The sequence below is a fragment of the Anabrus simplex genome, chromosome 14, assembly GCF_040414725.1.
Source record: "Anabrus simplex isolate iqAnaSimp1 chromosome 14, ASM4041472v1, whole genome shotgun sequence".
Classification (NCBI taxonomy): Eukaryota; Metazoa; Arthropoda; class Insecta; order Orthoptera; family Tettigoniidae; genus Anabrus; species Anabrus simplex.
Genome location: NC_090278.1, coordinates 100,134,340 through 100,154,988, shown reverse-complemented (window position 1 = coordinate 100,154,988; position 20,649 = coordinate 100,134,340). Strand labels below are relative to the sequence as shown.

Sequence of the window (20,649 nt, the reverse complement as noted above, 5' to 3'; positions counted from 1 at the left end):
TGGAGGTAATCTAGAAGGCATAATATTGTGAATGGTGACGGTACGAAAGGCCTAACGATGTACACTACGAGTTATACCTGTTGTGTGAGTGTAGGGAGTTATATGTAATACTGAAAAAATGCTTATGAAGTGTGGGGAAATTGCAAGTTTTGAATGTACCTTTTTAGAGAAAAATATTCCTTATGTGTAGTGTTGATGTTCAGGCTGTTTTTTCTGAATTGTCTTCATTGAAGCTGATGGCCCAAAACCCCTGAAGTGAATAGGTAGACAGTTAAAGTGAGAATAAAAGGGAATTAATTGTAGTAGGCAAGATCCGAGAAAGACATGTAGCTCGTTGACTGGTGCTGTTATTTTTAAGGCAGAAATCTCTAGCACCTAGTTATTTCAGTTTTCGATGTAAGAAAGATGTGTTGCCATGTTGTACTGAGTTAGAGGAATTGAGCCTCCTGATCTAAATGGTAATATCACCTCTTCAACCTGATTATTAAAGGGAAAATCTAATGCAAATCATTTATAAATAATGAAAGTGTGGTTGCAACAGTCCTTCCCTCAGGGCCTGCTGAAAGATTGCTTCATTGTATGATCGGGCGAGATATTTTTGGAACTTGCCAGTTTTATAAGACATTCCAGTATTGTGAAAGAGATTTTCAGGCTCTGGACGACATCTTTGCTACAGTTGGAAATTGGTGAAGGGACATGCTTTAGCACTTGCAGTGTGTTTACCTGAAAACAGATTGCTTCTGAACAGTGGAAGTACAGGGTCAGCCGCCAGGCAAGTGAGCTCTGCTCCTATTGGTTCTTTTCTCTTTTGTAATATCTGAAGCCATTTTTCTGTTTCGACTGTTAGGTTCTTCATTCGGCCCAAACTGTAACACCTGCCATGATAGTGAATTTCTTTCATCACCAATCGATGCAGCTACCCATTGTCTGGGTTCCTTCTGTTATGTGCAGTCTTCGTTTTCTTATTTGAATACTTTCTCATCAAAGGATGATGATCTTGTCCTGTAGCGCTTTGTTGTTGCTGCTTCCCTACAGTTTGAGGTGGTGATATTTCTCATTCCACAAGACAACGTGCGTGAGGTCACGGTTGCACGCACTCCTTGCAATGCCAATTCAGGGTTTGTTCCTGCATCCTTGCTACTAGAGTTGTGACTTGCCCAGCCAGTATAGCAGCTCTGCTGATTTCCATTGATTTTAAGAGCAGGCTCCTTCCTTCCTTCAAGCTCTAGAAGTTGTATTTGAAAAAATTGTCAATTTTGCATTTTATCACATGCAAATTTCATAATTTGAATAAATTTCAAATTTTATCAAGTTTTCAAAACCCATTCAAATGAGGTTTACAGTCTGTGAAATATTAAAATACGAAGTACAAGAATTTCATGGAATATTGTCATTGCAAAAGGTCACCACTGTGTACTTCTTTACTATGTTGATTGCTGAACCACTGTCATGCCATGTTGTCGGTTGTATCCGGCCGTATTTGTCATTTCGGACGATGAGTTTCCTGAATTTTGTATCCAACAGTATGTCATTGGTAATGTGCAGATCTTGTACATTTCAAAGTCATGCAGTTTGTTCATTGACAAAGAAGCCCACGGAACTGTTCACACCGTGCACACGCTCCTGGCAGTGCTGATTCAGGATCTGCTGGAGTTGTTCCTTGCCCGTTTGGTATAGCAGCTTTGCAGATTTTCTTCTTGCTGATTGATATCAATAAATTTTGGTCTTAAGAGCAGACTCCTGGTGTGCTTCGTTCAAGCTCTGGAGTATCGGATAATGGGTGGTATATATTCGCATCCCATTGACCGTGATTATAGACTTCCTCAAGGGCAATTTGAAAAATGGCTTCAGAGTTCACGTTATGAAGGGCTGGAGAGAGAATTCAATTTTGTCCCGTATGTTTTTGCATTGCAACATGCAATTTTGTCATGAGCTGCATAGTTCTAACACAGATTCTCAGTCAAATCATGTTTTCAGCTGATGTATAAATATATCGTGTCTGAGGTTATCAAGCATTTTTTACAATCGGTGATGCAGGAGAAAATAGTTTATTGCACAAGACATTTTTGCACTGAAAATTAAATTAATTTATATGGTCCGTAAGAAGTAACTGCAGTTTAGAGTAGTTCATGTGGTATCTTATAATTTTGCAAGACAGCTTTGTATGTGAATGAGAGAAACCTCATAAGAGTGATAAAGCAGAAGCATCCATATAAAGGTCGAAGAATGTTGTATTGCAAGGCCCTTCACCAGATATAGGGAGAACATTCCTGTTCATGGTGCCTAGAATTTGAAAGGCTTTTGTCACGGGCATGCTTCAGTAGTGATGCAAGAACTAGAACTGCTCACTGTAGTATGTTGGATATCTTATTACTTGCCACTTGACCAGTAGAGGTTGCTACCATCAAACCGTGTAGAGTCGACCGTTTCATTTTGCATATTTTGACTACTTGACAAACAAAATGAACTACATTGAGAATGAAAATACAGTGGGACCTAGATTATCCATTCTGCAAATAATAATAATAATAATAATAATAATAACAATAAAGGTAGAATATTTATCTGTTGCCCAATAATAATTAATAGGTTTTGAAAAGAAAGCAGTGTGCAGTCACTTCAAAAAAAGTCTTAGGGCCGGTTGCATAAAAGTTAATCTGAGTTCAACCACCCGAAACTGATCTCCAGTCAAGCTGAACTTAGAATTTTGGTTGTATAAACATTAATCCAAGATCATGTCTTCTTGATGGAAGATCAAATCTGACTGGTGAATTTTCTCAGATTAACCTGGTTGAACTAAGTTCAGCAGAAGGAATATAATTATTATTTTTGTGAGAAATAAATCTGTTTGTGTCTATGACATAATTACAAAGAAAAATAATAAATAGGCCTACTGTTGATTAAAGTAAAATGATAAGTAGGCCTAATGCTAATTGTAATTATTTGAACAATAATCCTACTATTAACAAGTTGTTTGTTCTCCACTGTTTTATGCTTAGGGCCTATAGGTTATGCTATTTTCAGATTTCAGATTACTCTGACGTTTCATCCGAGAATGGAGAGTTTGAACTCCAAAGAGCTCCTCGCGTGTTTCAACATAGAAGGAATCCCTTGTTAGAACTAAATGATCGACAATTTAGAATACGGTTTCGATTAGGAAAACGTGTAGTTGAAGAACTAGAACGAAGATTAGATCTACAATTAAGGACACAAACTAAACGAAATCATGCACTGAATCCAATGTTCATGATCCTTCTCACACTAAAGATTTTACGCAACTCGAAGCTTCCAAATAGGCTAGTAATTGGAGATGTATTCAATGTAAATAAAGGAACTGCAAGTAGGATTATACACAAAGTAACTAGAGAGATTGCAGCTCTAAAACCTCAATTCATCAAGATGCCTGCTGAGGAGGGTGAAGTAAGAAGGACATATCTTTTTCCTCTTTCTTAAAATTTGCAGTACGCGTCTTCTTGTTACTCATCTTTCTTCTCCATTTTGCGGCTTTGTTTACGTATCGCAGACAAATGAATGTCGAATGGCGTCGAGAATTGTCGATCGTTTCTATCTAAATCGCATGTTCGACACAACTCGATTCGATACAATCGCAATATCTCTCTTGTTTAGCGATGTTGTCAACTCTGTTTCGTCGACCTTAGATCAAAAGGTTCAGTGATCTCAGATTAGTGTTATACAACTCACACAGAGAAAAGAACGAAGTTCATTTCCGATCTTCGATCAAAACTGAACTACAGTTAGCGATTTTTATGCAACCGGCCCTTACTGTACTATTGATATCGAAACTGACTCGCTTCAGCTCTTTTGAGACATCTTCAGAACTGGGGGATAGAAAACAGAATAAGTAAACACAATTCCTGTTAGATATCCGGAGTGAGTTTAATTCTTTTTTGTGTGGCTGTACTTTGACGAGTCCACAATTGTTACATGCACATGGACTGGCAATTTGCACTGAAGACATAAGTTCATAAATTTGTTTCTAATTTTATGTTGTGTAAAATCATTAAACATTCAACTGCTATTGTATGATCCATCACGGAAGACAGGGAAGCTGTTCTAAGTCCACAACCACGAACATACTTGATTGTCCATTCAGTAATAAATAATATGTGCCAAAGCCCAGTCCATGGCGTGTTTAGTGGGGTGCAAGTATTGTACCAGGAAATTATTGGATGATAAGCCCCGACTAGTTGTTTAGGATATTAATCGCAGGGCACACTGGGTGTAGACCTGGATCCAGATACAATAAGTTAAGAATTTAAGTATGGAATTTATTCACATAAAGTTCACCTTACAATTGTGCTGGTTGCGGTGAAGTTGTCTCAGTAGGCACTCCTTGTGGTATGGCAACCCAACCCTCGTGCTCGGCCACCAAACCATGCAAACACGATCCTTCATGTTCAGCAGTCGAACCATGGAAACACGATCCTTTGTAATGTGGTCGTCGTTGATTCTAGAAGGACCGGGCGAGTTGGCTGTGCGCGTTGAGGCGCGCGGCTGTGAGCTTGCATCCGGGAGATAGTAGGTTCAAATCCCACTATCGGCAGCCCTGAAGATGGTTTTCCGTGGTTTCCCATTTTCACACCAGGCAAATGTTGGGGCTGTACCTTAATTAAGGCCACGGCCGCTTCCTTCCAACTCCTAGGCCTTTCCTATCCCATCGTCGCCATAAGACCTATCTGTGTCGGAGCGACGTAAAGCCCCTAGCAAAAAAAAAAGATTCTAGAAGGTCTTGGTGCGGGGGTAATCACTCGCTGGTTATGTTACGCGAGTGTCCACATTCAACAGTCCCCCGAGTATGGAATGTTTTTTCTTACAAAACTATTTTAATCCTCCTAGTCAATACTATATATTTTTACGTCCAGTTAAGATGAAAGTTCACACATAGACATGTTTCGACCCGGCATTGGGTCATTCTCGGTAAGGCATGAATGATGCATTAAAAACATGGGAAACACACAAAATGTAATGTGAAAAGTTTTTAACCCTTTTGCTTTCAAGCTCTCAGCTGGTGGATGTGTGAAAACTGACAGTCATATTTAGCACACTATGCATACACTTCTTTTAAAATTGCATTGAAGGCACACCAATGAAGATATCAACATGAAAGTTGGCAAACTTATGGAATTTACATCACTTAGTATCACTGCATGCAAGTCATTTCCCTAAACCAAAAGCGTTTAATGTTAAAAAATAATAAATATAGAAGCAAAGTTATAAATTTCAGATTTTGAAAGTTTGGAAGTAATTCTAGGAAATAGTATTCACAATCCGAGTTTGTTATTCATGTCTGTAGGAAGGCTATATTGTTTGCTATCATGGTAAATATCACAATTCTATGTCCATTACATCCAAGGATAGATTAAAATGTTTAAAGTCATGTAACACTGAAAAATGTCGGCCATTTTTGCATAAAACACACATTTCTTAAATCTAATATAAAAGTCTCACCAACTCTACACTTTCCGATTCGGACAGAGAAAAATCACCATCACTTGAATAATTGTCAAGATATTCAGTGATATCGTCAGCTAAATGAACACTCTTCGCCATGTCGCGTGCGATAAATAACTAGGCCTAACCTAAATGAACTATATCTTACACTTCACTATCACTATGCACCTAATTACCTAAGAAAACTATTTCAATAATGAACTAACAAGTAAACTAAATATATTGCCTACGATACAGCCTAATTTCACTATATAATCACGAATGAAAACAGAGAGAAATGAACGCAAGTTTTGCCGCCAACCACGATGTATATGACACGGAACTCCAGTGAACACATGTTTCAGACCTCAAGAATAATGATAAATACGGTTAGCCGGCAGTTCCCGCGTAGTAAAACGTGAGATAAAACTGTACTCTTCTTATTCCGTGCAAAAAAATGCTATTTGGCGCGTAAATAATGAAATAATTATAATAAAGGCGGGTAACGACGGATCGTTACCCTGACAGTTTTCGCAGGACCCGTGGGTACCGATAGCTTGATGAAAGTTAAAAAACTGAAATGTTGATCGTTAAAACAGTCTTGGCTTGAGGTCTTTCTATTTCAATGTTTTTATTGCCCTTCGGTGTGGTTCAGCTGGTATCTCTATATTGTTGGCTTAGTTTTTGTGTTCCGACCTGGGCTGATATACATAAGCATTATTGAAGTTGAACCATCTGATTTTAGTGTGTAGAATGGATAATACAAATCAAATTAAGGTTGAAAATTGGTGACTAACAGGAACAGCATTTAGATTAAATTATGAAGAACGAAAATTAACTTACGTTATGTTGCCTGCTTGTATCACCAGTGTTCTGGAGTCCAGCTCTCGACTGACTTGCACGGGTGATACAAGCAGACCACATAACACTAAAATCGGATGGTTCAACTTCAATAATGCTTATGTATATCAGCCCAGGTTGGAACACAAAAACTAAGCCAAAAGTATAGAGATACCAGCTGAACCACACCAAAGGACAACAAAAACCATTGAAACAGAAAGACTCCTTCCAACGATTAACATTTCAGTTTCTTAACTTACATCATGCTTTATAAAACAAATTTTAACTAACATTCCATTTTGTGTTTCCTATGTTTTTAATGCATCATACATGTCCTACCGAGGGTGATCCAATGCCGGGTCAAAACATGTCTGTGTGAACTTTCTACTTAATTGGATGCAAAAATATATAGTATTGACTAGGAGGTTTGAATTTTTTTTACAGTTTTGTAAGGTGTTCAACCGTCAATACGGATTCAACATTGAGATTCATAGTCTGTAATGGAATGGTTTCATGTAAATCACAGCACTTCGTAATTGTGACTTAATATTTAATCATTGATTCTGCTCTGACTTAGAACAAGAATGTTATTTTATAAAAATAATCACTTGTGTGAAAAGATTGTTTTCCCATAAACAAAGAAAAAAATTAAATTTGAATCCCTTCAGTTGCGTGGTGTCTTCCCATGAAACTGGAAATTAACACTGTTTCATTGCACTAATAAATGTACAGTTTATTCTTAATCACATCAGAGAATATAGCATCTGATGGAATTTCTTCAGTTTGAAATGATTCCTAAGTATTCTAGAATGAAATTAAATGTCTGCAGTGACCGACCAAAAGCACTTGTGAGATGAAGTTGTCAGTTAGCACATTCTTTCTTTGAAATCATTTAGGAAAAGGCTAGGAAAACAACAGATAGGGAATCTGGCACCTGGGCGACTGCCCTAAATGCAGATCAGTATTGATTGATTGATTGATTGATTGGTCAGAGTTCAAAATGGAAATATCATTCGTAATTGCTGAGTTCTACACAAATGTCTAAAGCGATTTTTAGACAGCACTCGTGTCATTGAATGTATATTCTCAAAGTACAGTTCTCATGAAGCACATTATTATTATTATTATTATTATTATTATTATTATTATTATTATTATTATTATTATTATTATTATTATTATTATTATTAGCAGAGTTCAATTCCCTTGAACATGTCACTTAAATTACTACATTCTTCACAATGTCTGAAGTGAACTACTAGAACACTTGCAATACCTAAAGTCCATTAGCAAAGTCCCTGAATATTCTATTGCTCAAGTCGTAATGTTAGCTTCAATTAAATTCACCTTGAAACTGTTCTTACATATGTGACACACGTAAGTATTGGTTATACTATGATTTACAAGTCCTGGAGTCAAACTCAAATCTTGCAAGTTCCTTAATAAAGTTCTACACACTACAAATGTATAAGTTCTGTAACACCAGAAATATTCTATGTCTCAAGTTCACGCTTCAGGCGGATTGAGTCCTGTCTTGAAAATACGACGCAGCAAACCAAAATCGTCGAGGTGTAGACTGTAGCTGTACTGTTGAACTGGCTGATAGGGCTCGGAATGCTGTCCGTTTTATATAGAAATTGGTCTGTTGTAACGTTTTAATAAACCTTGAATATCTCCATAATCCCTGGATCGATTTTGGAGAAATTAACATGAGGAAACGTTTGAAATGTGTACTAAAAGATGCCATTGTTTCTAAATTGATATCTCAATTGGTTCAGAATTTAGAAAAATTTCTTGTATGGGCCTTTCGAGAACGTTTGAAGTAGCCTAACTTGTCCTTGGGGAGCGCTGGGCAGGCGATGACGCAAGCAACGTGCGGGTCACCTACTTGCTCCTGTAGGACTTTTCTGTCTGCGTTCGGAAAATATGCACACCAATACTTCATTTCCTCCTGATCCTGGTACAGTATGCTGGCCTTTTCTACTTCTTGAATCATATCTACAACTAGCGCGGAACATCTCAGGGTGTGTAATTCTGTCAGAATACCATATTTAGTAGTGCGTGGCATTCAGAAATCAGCACATCTGTCCGACATTGTCAGCCTCCAGTATTATTAGAAATGTACGGTTCTAACACGTCGGTGCAAAGCAAGGAATGCTGAAGTGAATATTTAAATTTTACCTCAACTGTAAAATTCAAGATATTTGGCAAAGAGAAACCATGCAGTTATAACGGTTGAAGACGGTTAAAGAAACGTGAACTAGTGTAAATTAAGCATCAGAGTTTTATTTTTTAAGCAGCTTAAATGACACCAAACTGTTAATCGTATCAGCGAGTAGGGTATGGTTAGCTACACTGAAACAAACCCATCGGTTAGAAAATGACTACCTTCAGTATTAATAGGGGAGAAAGAGTAAGGTCGTACCCTTAGTGTATGTACTTACATGACAAGTAGTATATCAGTGGACAGCATTATGGATGTGCTAAGGCAACAAAACAGTAGGGTGTTTTCACATTGCCTGTGCTGGCCTTTGGCCAGAGGGGTCCTGGGTTCGATTCTCGGCAGGGTCAGAAATTTTAACTGTTATTTGTTAATTTTGCTGGCACGGGGGCTGAGTGTATGTGGCATCATGATTTCATCATCACGACGCGCAGGTCATCTACAGGCGTCGAATCAAAAGACCTGCTTCTGGCGAGCCGAACATGTCCTCGGGCACTCCTGGCGCTAAAAGCCATACACCATTTCATTTCACATCGCTGCTGTAACAAACTACTTTTTCCGTATTGGTTATCTTTCACAAATCATTTGCCTGGCACAGATTTTGTCAGATTTTCAGTGAAGGGTACAAAGTCCAGTCGATCCCCAGAACATTAAGTCCACTTTCCCTTTTGTCCATGTATAACGTTCCTCAGTTGCCACACATTTTTGTCCAACTTAAATATCTTTGTCTATTTTTGTGTATTTTTAAATTATGTGCTCAGTCAATAATAGCACAATATCATGTAACCCTTCCAGCTTGATGAGTAGGGTGGTGGTGAACAGAGTTTTTCCAGTGTTCATGTTCACTGTAGAGTCCCCTCCTCTACTCTCACTGGTCCAGTTATAGTTTCCTTGGTCATCACAAATATTATTGTGAATATTTGAAAGCTTTTAATTTATTAAAGGGATAGAATGCACTAGGCTACATTAATTAAGTTTTCAAGAAGTTGGAAAATACTAAGAATTTCCTCTGCTGCAGGTCCAACTGGAGTGATAAATGCAAAACTCTGCAATTGAAAGAGCAAAAAAATGCTTGCAGTTTACCGCTTAACTTAATGAGAAGCTCCAAGATTTAGGTTGTTTGAACTCCCTGTACCTGTACTCAATACGTGTCACAATTATGTGAAAGTTGTTGAATGTTTGGTGAGGAGAATGCCTCAGCTCAGCAACGAAACTCAAAATGTGTCCTACTGGGCGAGTTGGCCGCGCGGTTAGGGTCGGGAGAAGAGGGTTCGAACCCCACTATCGGCAGCCCTGAAGATGGTTTTCCGTGGTTTCCGATTTTCACACCAGGCAAATGCTGGGGCTGTACCTTAAGGCTACGGCCGCTTCCTTCCCACTCTTAGGCTTTTCCTGTCCCATCGTCGCCATAAGACCTATCTGTGTTGGTGCGACGCAAAAAACAAAAAAAAAAATTGTCTAAAATCCACAATGCTCAAATCCTATGTATACGTTACTTTTGAGTAATATAATTGAAGGGGAAAGATTTGGACTACTTAAATATGAGTTTTGGAATAAATCTGAGAAAATGTTACTTTAATAAACATTTTAAACATATGATCACAACTCTGCCCCCCCCCCCCTTTTTTTTTTTTTGGGTACTTTGGTAATGTTTTAAACGGAAAAATTCTACTTATAATTGAGTCAGTGAGTGAGAGAGTGGGCTATGCCAAAGTTGGATGAAACTGAGATATTTAGAGTTTTGTGTTTGCTCTAATGAGAAAAACATTCCTATTAACATATAATTTATTGTTTACCATTTCAAAGCATACATGTCAAACTCTTTAGGAAAATTATTTACAGGATGTAATTCCATCATTTAACCGGCTCCTTAGACCCTTTCCACCTGCAAACAACCGAACAAAATAACCTTGCATTACTACCTATAGGTTCGCTAACAGTACCTACCCAAGAATCGCCTTCATTACCCGGTTACTATAAAATTTTGCTCCTTTATAACAAATAATAGCAGTTACCCGCGGCTTCGCTCATGTAGATTTTGTAATTTGATAAAAGTAATCGTTACTAAGACATCTGAAAATCCCTAAAGTATAAAAACTCACCGAAAATCGAGTATCATTCACCACAAACTCTTGGTAAACCACATTTTATTGCCTTTCGGGGCTAAGATGACCGTTCGATATAGAACTGTACATGTACATGTCTTCTCTCAAGTCGAAAATAAAGCATGTTTATTTTTAAATGAGATACCAAATACCTATTTCCACGTCTATCTTCAGTTTTTGAGTTATGAGTATTCCCATAAAACAGAAATCAACCCCACCTCATAAAAAGTAATTAATTTCTTCTTTCACTTCTTTTCACCGCCGTTAAGTGCCTTTTCGGTAAACAAAAATATACATGTTCTTATATTTTTGAAGGATTTTCCATATATCTAGTGTCATGTCTCTAACATGTTAAATTTTTACATATACCGGTATTCATTTTCAAAATTCACACGCTTTTTCCATTCTTTTGAGTCCCTTTATTGGATTTTCCAAAAACAAAAAATACGTCCTTTTTATTTTTAAAAGAGATGCAAAATGCCAACTTTTACAGCTAAAATATCTTCAGTTTTTGAGAGATAAGTATCTTCATAAAAGTAATTCAACTCCTCTTTAATTCCCCCTTTTAAAACTGATTTCCAGGAACAAATGTGTGCTTCTTTACTTTTAAATGGGATTCCAAATACCAATTTTTACGTCTGTAACCTTCGATTTTTGAGATAGAAGTATACCCATAAAAATGATTCAATTTTTTCACTTCCTTTCAACCTCCCACTTACATGAATTTTCCGAAAATAAACAATACTTTTTAAATTGTTTATAAAGAAGCTTCCAAATACCAATTATCACGACTGTAACACCTTCAGTTTTTGAGATGTATGGATGTATGTATGCTTGTAAAGAGAATTTAACTCATTTTACGCCCCCCTCCCCTCCCCTCTAATCTGTGTTTCTTTGTTGTAAAGGAGATAACGAATACCAATTTCCACGTCTTTAACATCTTTAGTTTTTTAGATACGAGTATCCTCATACAAATCATTCAACTAATTTTTCAATTCTTTAACCCCCTTAAGTGGATTTTCCAAAAAATACATATTTCTTTATTTTTAAAGGAGGCTCCAAATACCAATTTTCACGTCTGTAACATCTTTAGTTTTCAAGATATCAGTATCCTAATAAAAATTAATCATATCCCTTTTTCACCAAGTTGATTTTCTGCAAAAAATGCGCACAATGCGTTCTTATTGGGACTGATAAGTCAGCAAGAATGCAGTGGAATTTCCCCAAAGAGGAGCATTAACGAATCTTTAAGTAGAAGGCACGTAGGTCTATCATTGACATATCCTATGAATAATTCCCTTGGTCATCTAGTTTGGATATTCAGAAAGGCATTTCAGAAAGCTTTACCAACCGCAAACATACCAAACAGGAATGGTATTTTATCTAAGGCATCTCGGGGTGTACAATTTTGTTATTCATATATGCAACCAGAAAATTGTCTTCATGTGTATGTGGGCCGAAAACGTTGCTTCATGAGGTGCATCAGAGATTGCATAGTCACAGCGCACACATTGAATGTTTCTAGCTGCTTGGCATAGCTCACTCTCTCGCAGCATAAACGTGAGATGAGTAATTCACAGAAAATATGTTCTTTGAAAGAGAAAGGAAGGAGCCTGCGGAAGTCTTTGATATTTTGCACACTGAAAGATGAATGTAAGCCCTACACAAGGGTACCAATAACTCAATTTTGACAAAATCTCGGCATAGCCCACTCTCTCACTCCCTGCCTCAATTATTCACGAAAGTAAATGCACAATAAAAGTTCACTTGCATGTTTGCTTTACAATTTTATGGGTTATTCTTGAGGTCTCGTGTATATCTTGCCTTTTCTTCGTGAGTTATTAGTTTAATTTCTCTCACTCACTGCTTCTGCTTATTATCAGTCATCTGTAAGAGCCCAGAATTTTATGCAGTATTCTAAAACTGTAATTATGTAACCAAATACCCCAAATCTGTAATGTCAAAGCTCCTTACACAGGATAAAATTATTTGAAGATAGTCTGGAAGGTTAATTTTATTCAAATCACTAGAGGCACCTGTTTTTTGCAAATAGTGCAATTGCCTTTTTTTATTTGTTTATTGCAGAATTGAAAACATTTGACTCAAAAGATGAAACTATATACCTTAACGCAAAATCATTAAATTATTGTCGGAATTATGGTAAATCGCTCTTCGATCGAAGAATGATGGTAATAGGTAATTTGGAAAATAATGAAGTGTCACTGATATTGATGAGATTACCATTCTTATATCCCTGAAAGCAGAATATGGGCATCTTGTGGAAGCTGCGTTGAAGGATTTATGGATATCAGTCTGTAATACTCATAGTGAGAGGGCATTTCAACATCTTGTAATGTAATATCTGACAGACCAGCTCCAACTCCCAGGAATTCGGAACTCCTGGTATCCCTTTTTTAAACTGGTATATAAATTATGTACGTAGGCTTGGGTCCTGCTCATTAAATTGGCAGGATATTTTTTCTAAACATTGAAAACATAGACGAAAATAGCGAAATAACCTTTTAAAAAGTCTAAATTGGGCAATTTTTTTTTACCAAAACCAGGTGCCTCTACAAATGACACATTTCAATGTGTCACAGTAGTTTTTGGTGTGATTCTCAGGTTAATCGAGGCATGGAGTACGACTTACCGCAAGACATGATTTCACGAGTTTAATTTTGGTGGTAATCGGAAATAATGTTCTTTCACTGCTGAAGTCACAGGTGCAAGTTTATGGCTGGAACCAATGCCTTCTTGAGGGTTCTGAGTTTCTCTGCAGAGAATCTGGCTAACAGTAGATAAATTGGCATAACCCAGATTTCTTTGAAGGTTTGCCTCAAATTGTTTTACAACAGTGCAATGGAGCTCAAGTTGCTGTCAACAGCGTCACTTTAAATGCAATTTTAGAATTATCCTGAAGGATACTTATGCATCCTTCACCATTATTATATAAATACATTTTATAAATCTCTCTACCAGATGTGTAATTGAACATTTGGCATGAATGTAGATTTTAAGATAAAATATATAATTATCTTTAGAATTTGTTGTGTAATATATAAAAATGTGTCGTAACCTAATTTGCCTACATTTTGAGTTTTCATACAGACATAGTCTGACGAAGAAACTATGAATTACATAAAAATCCAATTTAAAATCTTGTGTTCTGTGTATTGTGGGCCCAGCACATGCCTCTCCCTTTGTATACCAATACTCCTAGTGCTGTCAGTTCTCTTTGCTGCACAGAAACACACGTGATGTGTTCTGAGAGCAGGACACTCAAACATCAATTATGTACAGGCTAGTTCTGAAAAATATTGTGTATATCATACTGGGTTATTACAAATGAAGTGATTTCATAAATTCACTGCAGCTCCATGAATTTATGGTCACGAAACTCAACAGTCATGTAGAAAAACTCAAATTTTTGGTCTGCTGTAGTCGCACTTCAGATTTATGCCACGAGAGTGCAGCAGCAGTGTGCAGTGAGACAAGATGGCGACAGGAGTCGAGAAAGCGTTTGTTGTGCTTGAAATGCACTCACATCAGTCGGTCATAACAGTGCAACGACACTTCAGGACGACGTATCACAAAGATCCACAAACTGCTAACTCCTTTCGGCTATGGTATGTGCAGTTTAAAGCTTCAGGATGCCTCTGTAAGGGGAAATCAATGGGTTGGCCTGCAGTGACTGAAGAAACAGTTGATCGCGTGTGGGCAGGCTTCACGCGTAGCCGAGAGAAGTCGACGGAGAGAGCAAGCAGAGAGCTGAACATCCTACAGCCAGCCGTTTGGAAAATCTTATGGAAACGACTAAAGCAGAAGCCTTACCACTTAAAATTGCTACAAGCCCTGACTCCAGATGACAAAGTCAAACACCTTGAATTTTTGGCGCGGTTGCAACAGTGTATGGAAGAGGATGAGTTTAGTGCAAAACTTGTAGTCAGTGATGAAGCAACATTTCTTGTTAATGGTGCAGTGAAGACACAATGTGCGAATCTGGCGGGTAGAGAATCCTCGCGCTATCGTGCAGCACATTCCAAATTCACCGTAAGTTAATGTGTTTTGTGCAGTCTCATGGCTTAAAGTGTATGGCCCCTTTTTCTTCTGTGAAAAATTTGTTACAGGACACGTGTATCTGGACATACTGGAAAAGTGGCTCATGCCACAACTGGAGAACAGCGTGGACCGCATGTCTCAATAGGAGAGTGCTCTATCCCACTTCCATGCTAAGTAAACTTCCTGAGGTTGTGCTACCCTTTTCAGGCACATCCCCGATGGACGTGAGCTGCATGTACCATTTCAACCACATACCAGCCCTCCTGCCATTTTTAAAAATTTCTGACTACTGGGAATCGAACCCGGACCTTCGAGGACGGCAGGTAATAGTGCTAACCGTTATGCTTCAGAGGATCGTCAATTCTTAAACGGAAGATTGCCATACTGATGGATTGGTCCTGGTGGTCAAGCTGATGATCAGCAATTCATGTAATTGACTCCACGCTCTCCTTACCTAACCCCATGCAATTTCTTTGTGTGGTGTTACGTGAAAGACTCCGTGTTTACACCTCCCCTCTCCTAACAAACCTGCCAGAACTGTCAGCTCGCATCAACCGTGCTTTTGAATAGGGACATGCTGCAGCAAGTATGGGACGAACTTGATGTCTGCAGAATAACTAAAGGGGCACATAGCAAACATTTGTAAATGTCCAAAAGAAATAGAACTTTTTGAGTTTTTTAAATGTATATGTAAAGCCTTGTGACAATGTCAAATAATAAAGTTATTGTAGAGCTTTGGAATCGCTCAAATCATTTGTAATAACCCTGTACAGTGGTATTTCTTCAGGGTCTGTAGAAACTACTTAAATCTAGGTTACCAGTAAACCAGTTTTAACTGTATTGTGTTTACACACAATATATCCTATATATTGGATTCATAATCTTAGGTTTTGATAATGTACCGAATCCTTCAAAATTTACTCCTATGCTGTAGTGAATGTAAAATGCGTTGTTATTATTATGGGGGAGATCCTATTCTCTATCAACACCTCTTGATTTTTTGGGCATTCCTGCTTCAGTTTTCTCTCATGTGAGTGCAATAGTTTCATTTTGCATGCCATTCAGTATTAGATGTGTTTCTAGTAATTTACAGATGTTGTGTATGCCAGATTCAGAATTTTGTGAAAAGAGTGATTAAAAGTCCAACACTGGTTGAATTAGTATATGACTTTGCTAAGGAGATAGGTCAGCTGAAAAGATTCTATACATTCCTATGTATTAAAACTTACTTCTTCCAAGGATCATGAACAGTAGGTGAAATGTTATGTATAGTTGATTATTTATTGAACTTTATTTGGTTGACTATATTAATGTCCTTCACAGCAGTCCTGGGAGTTCTCTTTCCTAGAGTTTAGATATTCTGGATCATGGTGGTAGCTCAACAGTCTGTGCTTGGTTATTTTTTTTTTTTTTCTTTAGCCTCACCCTGAAGGCATAGACATTATTCTCTGATCAAACAGTTGAAAATATGGGTAGGGATATAGTCTTGGTAATTGTAGTCTGTTTATTTTCTGCTTTGCTGCTGTAGCTGTGACCTCTGCTGGCTATTTGTAACCCTTACCTTTTCTATTACTTTGCTAGTTTCATCTTCTGAGCCATGCTGACTCTGGCCATATGTACCTCTGCATCTTGTAGGTGGGAGATATGTGTAGTATTTTGGTACTGACCTGTGCGTTCTGCTCCAGCAGATCCGCCTCCCCAGCTCAAGAAATACCCGCTGCGTAGCCAAGGGCGGCTCTCAGAGACGGGCGAGTTCATCCCGTACGCCAACAGACGCATCACCGTGGTGCCCAAGAAGAAAGCCAAGGTCGCAGACTCGGCGAAGAATCTGGGTGAGTCCATTAGCAATTTTTCTGTGGTTGATGAAAAGAACTCCATCCTGCGCTATTGTTTTACGGCCACGTTAAGAAGGAATGGTTGATGTTTGTTCCACATGGATAAGAAAGGAAGTGAACCATCAACATGTCTTGAACAGCATCAAAGTAATACTGAAGCACTGCAACACAGTGGTTTTGAGAAGACTAGCATCTTATGTCAACATTCTTGGTTGTAAACATTTTAATAAATAGATTTGACTATAATTTCAACTCGTCAGATAATTTACAGTACAATATTGTCCTCTTCATTTCTTCTATCTAGAAATTTCTGACCTTTCGACTATGATTCATGATGAAGGAAGTTGGGGTGTTGAAAATGAACAGCTGTGTGAGATTAATACAGTGTTCACCCCATGGTTGTGGATTTCCATGATGCAGGTGTGAAGATTTTTCTTCTTCTGGATCACAATGCCATCATTAAGTAAGCCATGAAAAATATTACGAATGTAAAGAAGGCAAATAATTAGAAATAGAATGGTATGAAGTAACATGAATGTTCTAACATGTCTCTGTGCTGTACCTGAACATACTGTGAAAGTGTTGCTAGGGTCAGCTGTTGCAGCAAGATTACTTCAAGATTCAGGAAACCCATTTTTAGTATGATCTCTTCACTGTTGAACTGGAAGAATTAACCCGTGTGTTACCGGAGTAATAAAGCCTACAATGTTCAAAAGAATTACTGCGATGTGTTTTGAGAGTGTTTTTGAAATGTGGAAGATTGGCAAGAGACTTAGTTTGTTTGGACATTTCAGATATCTGAAATGCTGTGATTGTTTGGCAATTCTCAATTTAATAGGCCAGTAAATATTGCTCTGTTTATGGACAGAGGCTTTGTTGCAGGTGCTAGACAGAAATAAATCCTTAGACACCCAGGAGATGTACTTGTTTCCCTCTTCGTGAAAGTTTGATTTTAAGAGAGCGGTACGCAGCAGTAAGGCAGCGTCACTGCACAGTAGTTTTGACATATCCAGCGGAGGCCTGGACACTGAGAAAAAGGTAGCAGAATAAAATCCAGGCCACTGAAATTAGATTTTTAAGAAGTAGGATAGGAAAGACAAAGGACATAGCAAGAAATGAGGATATCAGGAAGGAATTCAGAGTGGAAAAGTTTAATGGAGCTGAATAAACTTGGAAGAGTTAAGGATGCCAAAACAGATGATGGAAACCCAGAAAGGAGGAAGGAGGGCAAGAGGGGAAACCCAGACTAAGGTTGCTGTAAGCAGTTAAGAACAGTATAATTAGAAGAAACAAGGTGGAGCAATAGTGGTTGGATAAAGATACCATAAACATCCCAACTCGTTGGGTCCTGGAAGTTAAAATGGATAATAATGAGTTTCATTCAAATATAAATGGTAGTTGGCAGTTGAAATTGCCTTGTGAAAAGTAATTGAAAATTTGATATGACTGAACATTTCAGATATGATGGTCTGTTCTTGTAACCTTTATCTGGTCTTGTAACCTTCATCTGGTACCTACCAAATGTCTTTCTCAGTATTATTGTGGAATATGACAGAACTCGAGGATGGATGTAGTTTGAACTCTTACAGACAGATGGAGCTGTGCATGGTGAATATAACACACACTATATTGGAAGAAACACATTCTTTGTTATGAAGTACGAAAATCACGGCTCTGAAAAGTTCATTGTGTTTTCCTTGTGAATGGGAGATAACGTATATATGGAACCCATTTCAGCTGTTGAAATGTTCCTAATATCGTAGGGATTGCGTATTTGTATTATTGATTTAAGTTTTTTATACTTCTAATGTTCGATGGTTATAGAGTTCAAAGAAGAAAATGTGTGCGTACTTCTCATTTGGAAGAAATGAAAGTCTGGGACATGTGCAAGAAATGTAAACAACTGAAAAGTGTAATTCATTTAGTGGCTAATATTGTGGAAGTTGTACCAGATGGGTAACAGTAAAGAGAAAAGAAATGGAGTGGGATTTGTAGTGAATCAGAATGTTGAACCAATATCAGGTTCGATCCTGGCTTAGTCCGGTGGTATTTGAAGGTGCTCAAATACGACAGCCCATGTCGGTAGATTTACTGGCACGTAAAAGAACTCCTGCGGGACTAAATTCCGGCGCCTCGGCGTCTCCGAAGACCTTAAAAAGTAGTTAGTGGGACGTAAAGCAAATAACATTATTATTATTATTATTATTATTATTATTATTATTGAACCAATAGCTGAAGTTCTGTATGTAAATGAAAGAATTAATAATTATGCACATGCATGTAAACAAGGAACTACTGAAGATAGTACAGGTGTATGCTCCACGGACAGCGTGGAAGAAAAAGAAGAGTTCCTCAATGGACTGGAAAGATACATTTGGAGACGGGATCACGATAATGGGAGATCTGAATGCTCATATGGGAACTGATAGAACGGGATGAGAATATTCTGGGCCCACGTGGGTACGGCGATAGAAATGAAGATGGAGAGAAACTGTTGGCCCTTTATATTGCAAATAACCTGATAATAAAGAACACATGGTTTATGAAAAGGAATAGTCATAAGATGAGCCAATTATAGTTGGGATGGACAGTATGGAACACTCATCAATTTTATAAGAACAGACTGAGAATGGGGAAGATACGTCATGAATATGAAGATAATTCCCAGTGAAAGTATGGAAGGTGATCATAGATTAATAATTGTGGAATTAAAACAAGTAAAAGTCCCTAAAATTGTATTGAAGATGAAACCAAAGATCAGGATATGGGAATTGGAGGAGGAGGATAAAAGAATGGCATTCCAAGATTGTATAAAAAGGAAGTTGCCTAACAGATATACGTAGTGGAGAAGAGTGGGACAATTTAAGTCAGACATTTGAGGAAGCAACAGTTGAAGTATGCAGAAAAAAAAAGCAAAGGTTAAGGGAAAGGAGACACGGTGGTGGACAGACAAAATAAAAGATATAAAAGAAAGGAACAAGGTGAAGAAAGAAATGGATAAGGAAAAGCAAAAAATGTATCAGAGGGATGAGAATAAGATAGAATGTTTTCATGTGGAATACAAAAGATTGAAACTACAAGTAAAGAGGAGAATGGAGAGGGAAAAGGAGAAATGTTGGGGAGTGTTTACCAACAAAATTGAACGAGATAGTTGAGGAAATCAGAAACTATTATATAGAGTAATAAAATCAAAAAGAATCAAGGAAAAATCAAGGCGTTAGAGAGAGATGATGGATCCATAGTACATGATGGAAAGGGTCTGCAGAAGGTGATGGCAAAGTATTTTGAAAAACTTTATATTGAGGATGACTGCTCGGAAGGAGGAGATAAGAAAATGGTAATAGATGGAGAAAAAGAAGAGAACCCTATAACATGGTTGGAACTTGAAAGGACATTGAAAGCAATGACCAAAGGTAAAGCAAGTGGAAAAGACTAATTCAGTGCTGATATGATTAAGGCAGCAGCAAACATTGGACTACAGTGGCTATACAGAGCCCTCAATGCCATATGGAAGGATGAAAGGATACCTGAAGATTGGCAACAAGGAAGCATTGTACCACTGTTCAAAAAAGAAATAGGAAGAAATATGAAAATTATAGAGGTAGGGCTAAAAATAATGGAGAAAGTCATAGACAGAAGACTGAGATATATAATAGAAACACAGAGGAAGAACAATATGGCTTTAGACAGAATAGATCAACAATAGACTTGATATTTACAGTGCGAACGATAATGGAAAAACATTTGGAAAGGAATGAGGAATTCCTCTTTGCATTTTTGTATTTGGAAAAAACTTATGCTACAGTAAAGAGAAAACATGTATGGGAATGCCCACTAACAAGGAATGTACCAAAATCATTAACAAGATAAAAATATTGTAACATGAGAGTAAAAGCAGTGTACAAGTGGTGAGTGGTGACTCCGAAACATTCTATATGAAAAGAGGTCTCTAGCAAGGAAATGCACTTTCGCCATATTGTTTATTGATGGATGAAATCATAAAACTTGTAAAACAGAGTACCATTAGTGATTAAGTGAATGCTTTGGTATTTGCAGATGATGTGGTGATTTGGGGAAAGGGAGAAAAGGAAGTACAAAGGAGACTGGACATTTGGAATGAAAATCTGAAGGAGTTTGG

At 37.7% G+C, this 20,649-nt stretch overlaps 1 protein-coding gene across 17 annotated transcripts in view; it reads left to right on the top strand.

The window, feature by feature from the left end:
* Positions 1-20,649, top strand: part of ctrip (E3 ubiquitin-protein ligase ctrip) — a 322,022-nt gene that overhangs the window by 49,053 nt on the left and 252,320 nt on the right. For 12 of the 17 annotated variants that reach the window (XM_067157963.2, XM_067157962.2, XM_067157961.2 and 9 more), the window contains exon 4: positions 16,362-16,508. The exons of 3 other annotated variants lie outside the window; for them this stretch is intronic. In XM_067157963.2, coding sequence (XP_067014064.2) covers positions 16,362-16,508 — 147 coding nt within the window. The remainder of the gene's footprint in view (positions 1-16,361; positions 16,509-20,649) is intronic. 2 more of the 17 variants (XM_067157971.2, XM_067157958.2) reach the window with 1 other exon arrangement.